This window comes from Trachymyrmex septentrionalis, unplaced genomic scaffold (genome assembly GCF_001594115.1).
Source record: "Trachymyrmex septentrionalis isolate Tsep2-gDNA-1 unplaced genomic scaffold, Tsep1.0 scaffold87, whole genome shotgun sequence".
NCBI classification, from domain to species: Eukaryota; Metazoa; Arthropoda; class Insecta; order Hymenoptera; family Formicidae; genus Trachymyrmex; species Trachymyrmex septentrionalis.
Window position 1 is genome coordinate 5,354,231 of NW_017306059.1, and position 5,736 is coordinate 5,359,966.

Below are 5,736 nucleotides of genomic sequence, written 5' to 3' on the forward strand. Positions count from 1 at the left end.
CAATTAAAACAGTATCTTATTTAAAAATACGATATGTACATGTATAGTAGTATTTTTTTATTTGATGACATTTAACTGCACTCGCCGCGTATCTCTGTTTTCCTGAAAGTTCTTTGTGCACTTCTAACACTTAACGTCATTCGAATACAGAAATGGTCTTATCTAACCTCATGCCCTCTTGTATTTAAATAAAGATAACATCCAATAGCTACTGATCAAAGTTTCATAAAATAGGTCACGGCTGTCGTAGAGAGTGCGAAAATTATTCACTTCTTATACACTGTAGGTCCTTGATCGGCTAACGTCCTCGAGAAGGTGAAACCTTCCAGAAAGATAAGAATATTTTGAAGCATTCATCCAAGTTTTATAAGGCTATCAACGCACTTGCAGTCATTAGTAACGATTTAAAAAAATGTATTTTTTTTTTTCATAAACATTACTTTGCATACGAAATAAAAAAATCGTTGCTGCAGCCCAGTAATTGATCTCATTATAAATGAGATTGCAAATGAGGAACTTGTTTTCCTACTTAATGTCCATGAAATTGTATTAATGCGCCACACCTATTTATTGTTTGTGCACGTTGCAAGTACTGTTAGCTATTAGTTTGAAATTTTTAATCAAATTGATACATAAAAAGAATATTATCTAGTAACATGTTACTCAGGACACGCTTATATAAAATTAATCTCTTTTCTAAATACTACAAGCGCCACTAAAGAATGAGAAAATTCGATTTGACATCAATAAAACATGAAAGATGGATAATGTAATTGTTTTACAGAACGTAATACGCGGTAAACAGTCTTAACGTTATGGAAAATAAGAAGATCGATCATTCTTGGATATCGTAGAATATTTGCCAGCCATGCCATATTTCCAGAGACGACGTTTATTATTGCGTCTCACGTTATCCAATAACAATGCACACATACTAGGAAATATAATATCGCCAGTGTGTGATTCATTTGCAAACGAATGAATGCATCACGAGCGTGGCGCGCGAACTGATACGCGATGTCAATTAGAAATAGGACGGGCGCATTTCGATCTATGGCGCCATCGGCATATCGCTACCCAAAGAAATATGTGATATTGTATGCAGACTGTAGAATTTTTTAAATAAGTTTGAATGTTATCCACTAATTTCAGCGCATATATATATATACATACATTTAATTCAATAAAGTTTATAAATATATATTATTACTGTAATAAGGAAAGAAGAAATCTATAAAATATAGTAAAATCTGTATAATAACAACAATATAAATTTCTTCGTAATGAGCCTGATATATAACAGATCAATAAAAAATTCAAATTTTTGCTTAAGAAATTCTAGCGGATTAACTTAATACAATTGAAAAAAACAGGCAATAGGAACAAAGAATAACAGATTTTAATCTATATCAGAATCGTGTATTCTGGTATATGCAATTTCTAATAAGTTGAAATTTGTCATTTCCTATCACTTTTCATATATGTTTCGGGTTTTATTCAGAGAGCCACGTTAAAGTCAAGTCGCGCAAACAACTCATTCCAATCAAGATCGTCTGTCTGCTTTCAGAACCCTTCTCAGATTGGCTGGAGGAAAAGGAGCTGCCTATATTTGAACAAATATCTCTTCCCGAAAACCAAAACAAACCACCGCTGCCGGTTTACTCCACCGTCATTTATCCGCTAACAGTGACGAAGACATTGCAGCAGCAACAGCAACAACATGATAACACACAAACCCTCTTGCAGGAATTTGAAACGGTTTTGGGTGACGTCGAGGCTTGTCATCAGATCATTCCGCCAACCAGTTCGACGCTTACTCCTCCGCAATCACCCTCACATAAATCGGTCAATGTGGACACGCAACTGCTGGTTACCCTGCAGCCTATGGAATCGTTTGTTAACGATCAACCGATATATAACATAGCTCCAACAGAACAACCGCTGTATGTGGGCAATATATCACGTCAGTGGAATACCCACAACATAGACCCACTAAGTCCGCTTGGCGGGGATGTTGCGAACGAATTAGCGGTGGTGGATGAATACGTTCGCTCACACACCAAGGATATACCGTCTCCCGTAAGTCCTTGCAGCTCCAATAGCAGTTCGGCCGACGATTCCATTGATGATCCCGATTGGAGTCTCGAAACCGAGAAAAGAACAAGCCTGAAACAAACAGTTCATGACTCTTCGAAGCATCGCCATAAGCCGTATTCTCGATCGTCTCTTGAAGACAAGAAGGTACGGAAAAAAGAACAGAATAAGAACGCTGCCACACGTTATAGACAAAAAAAGAAACAAGAGATCAAAGAGATACAGGGCGAAGAGCGCGAACTGGCGGAGCACAATGAGAAGTTAAAAGAAAAGATGAAGAACTTACAGCAGGAGATAAAATATCTGAAGGGATTTATGAGGGATGTGTTCAAAGCTAAGGGTATCCTTAAATAATCCATTTGTTCAGGAATCCTTACCGCCGTACGACATAATATCTTGTATTAGTTTTATTTAGATATAGGGGAGACCGCAGCAACAAAAGTTCAAACTCACAAAAGTACTTTTAAATATAAGATTTTTTTCTAATATTTTTATATAAATAAAAAGATAAGTATATCTAAAAATGCAACAATCGTATGATACTAGTTATATTAATCTAAACACTGAATTACTCTAAATAGTCAATGACTCATGATACTCCGTAATTCATGCTGCCTTGGTCTTTCTTATATTTGTTAATTTTATTTTTAGATAATTCTCTTCATTTTTCTGCCACTAACTGTATTTTACAATTGTACTAATATTTATGGTAATTAACTATTATTTCATGTTCTTAGTTTGTTCGCGTGATTTTCTTAACAAGTATTTGTCAATATATTATATATATTTTATATATATATACATAATAAGTTATCCGCAGATTTTTAGAGAAAATCTACAGATTTAGAATAAAGTGTCATTCTAGTTTACTAAAGAACGGAATTCCATCAACATTGATAAATTGCATTAATTAACGCGATGCGTTAGATAATGTGTGTAAATTGTCGAGCAAGCTTATTAAGCTCTATTCAGCAGAAACCTGCTTGCTCATGCACATTCCACACTTGTCTATCACACCTCTTGGATGCGAATCTTTTCATTCCGATTAATTTTTATCCTTTATTGTATAGTTACCTTCATACGGCAAATTATGTAGCAAACAAAATAAATGGGTTTAATTAAACAAGTTGTACAAATGTTTTCTCATTAGGGATCTGTGCTTTACAGTCGACTTTTTTTTTATCCATCCAAATCTCGAAAATTCCATTCCATTAACATCCTAAGCTATTAACGATATGTTTTTTGTGAAAACATTAACGTTTCTGACATATATATTAATCCTTTTTATCGTTCTTTAATAAAGAAAATATCTGTCGAAATATAAGAAGTTATCTAATACGATAAACAAGAGCTGCTTCTTGCGAGTCTTGACACAAACGTAACTCGTAAATTAAAATTTAGAATAAAATACAGGCTTAATTATATATATGTGTATACAGCTCTAAGAGTATCGTCAGCTGGATATCCTTTATTCCTTTCCTCAAAAGAATGCTTTTTTCATCTAAGACCTTACACCACTTTGAAATTTTGCAAAAAATAGAAAATTGTTCTTTCCTTTAAATAATACTGCTTATATATGCGAAAATATAACTTCTAGTTGAAATGAAAGTATCTACACAAGCTGATTTTTTGAAACGCGAAAAACACATGAAAAACAAACACGGCATTTTTCAAATCAGCATACATCATAATTTCTACAAATTTTATTCGATTTACTTAAAACTTACTGAGAATCTTTATTTGTTAATTATCTTAATAAAGTACATAATGATTTTTCGATAGTTAAAAACTGTTATATTGTTATTAACATTTTTGTGCCAAATCTTTTAGTCAAAAATACTTTTTTTTTTTAAATATTCATTGGTCATTTTTCAAAAAAGCATATTTCTGAAAATCCTTACGTATTTTAGTAAATATCTTTTATAAATGTGTAAAAAACAAAATTTTTGGTTTTTGCTTTTTGCTTTTTACAAAATCGTTTCATGGTAATGGCTGCGTTCAGCTGAAAAAGCAGTTTTGCACAATTGTACGATTTTTTAATATGATTGATTTATATACATCTAGATTCAGTGTTAACGAATTAAAGGCAAGATCAATCAAAGAATTTTACAACAGTTGCAAAGTTGCTTTTTCTGTTGAACGTAGCTAATCTAGTTGTCTGCCGATTGGATGCTCGCTGAAAACCATAATCTGAATTAATCGCAGTGCCGCCATTTTCCTCGAAAAAAATAAAAATTTGTATACTTCAACATATGTAGTAAATATCTCTTTATAGATTTTTAATTTACTTTATCCTTTTTGCAAAAAAATTCCCCAAAAAAGTCTTTTTTAAGGGTACAAAATGGCGTAAGGCCTTAAACCAATATTTTATTTTATTTCCTTGTTATCTATCATTTACAAATTTCTGATCCTTATAACTGCACTTTCTCCTTAGCATTTCCTCGTATTTTTCGTCTCTAAACTATATACTCATCTAATTCAACTAGGAAGAACGCGGCTAAAGATCTCGAATCAACGAGCATAATAGCATAATATCTAGATTTATCTTTATTTTAACCTTTTCCTATTAGATTTTGTTCTGTACTAATTTTCCCCCCTCTTGTGAAGCGCCCAGGAAGATTTCTTCGTGAGCCATTCTCGACAGGCGGCTCTGTATAAATATCACGGTAGGGAAAAGTAGAAACGGTAAGGAGTTTGGCAGCTTCCCTTCCTCCTCGACTCTGCAGGTTCGAGAGGTATGTTAAATTAACGGAACAGTTTTAACATTCATGGTAATGGCATTTACCGCCGATACAAAAGTACAACTCATAGGAAGATAAAAAAACTGCGACTAGCATGGCAGAAATATTTTTTTTAGATCAAGTGATGACCGCGAAGCAAATAGAGCTATCATCCTTTTTTTATCAGTTAAAATCTCGCACGCTAGACACGAGTAGAAATAATTTATGCAGCATTTCTCGGTTTTGACGTCATCGATATCGATTGGCCGACCTTGAGCAATTTCTTTCTCCATTTTGTACAAGATGCTGTACACACACGCACACACACGCACACGCGCGCGTACACACACACACACACACACACACACACACACACACACACACATCTCATTAATATTTAACAAATTCTTGTTTTTTTTTCTTGCGCACACGTCTGTGCGTGTGAAAGGTCTAAGGCGAATTTTTGGAAGTTTCTTCTGTCATCAGCTACTGCAACTTAATATTGATTGATTAGAGAATAAAGAACAGCTTGGGTACAAAAAAAGTTTAAAGAGATAAACGTAGAGAATGTACAGTGTTACTCCTAATTGTATTTTTATTTTTTTTAACACGAGTGCACACACACTCAAATGCATAATTGTACACACGCACACGAACGCGTGTATCTTCATATTTACATGCGATATTAATAATACAACAAATGTGAGATATTTTAACAGTTTTCGGACGCAAAATAATGAAAGTCAGCTACACAGAAACTTATACGTAACGCAATCGTCCGCTGAACTCTGTACCATACTTGCGAGAAATGCATATATTTTTTGTTCAAACATAACGTCTTTCCACATTTTGTTACTTAAGCATTCACATTTTACTATATATACAAAATACCACATATATTTATTACGTAATAACATATATG

The 5,736-nt window shown here is 33.6% G+C and overlaps 1 protein-coding gene across 2 annotated transcripts in view; it reads left to right on the forward strand.

Moving 5' to 3' along the window:
- Window positions 1-3,220, forward strand: part of LOC108755401 (activating transcription factor of chaperone) — an 11,628-nt gene extending 8,408 nt beyond the window's left edge. For both annotated transcript variants that reach the window (XM_018498362.1, XM_018498363.1), the window contains one exon: window positions 1,568-3,220. In XM_018498362.1, the coding sequence (XP_018353864.1) occupies window positions 1,568-2,448 (881 nt within the window). In that variant the 3' untranslated portion in view covers window positions 2,449-3,220. The remainder of the gene's footprint in view (window positions 1-1,567) is intronic.
- Window positions 3,221-5,736: the final 2,516 nt, after the last annotated feature.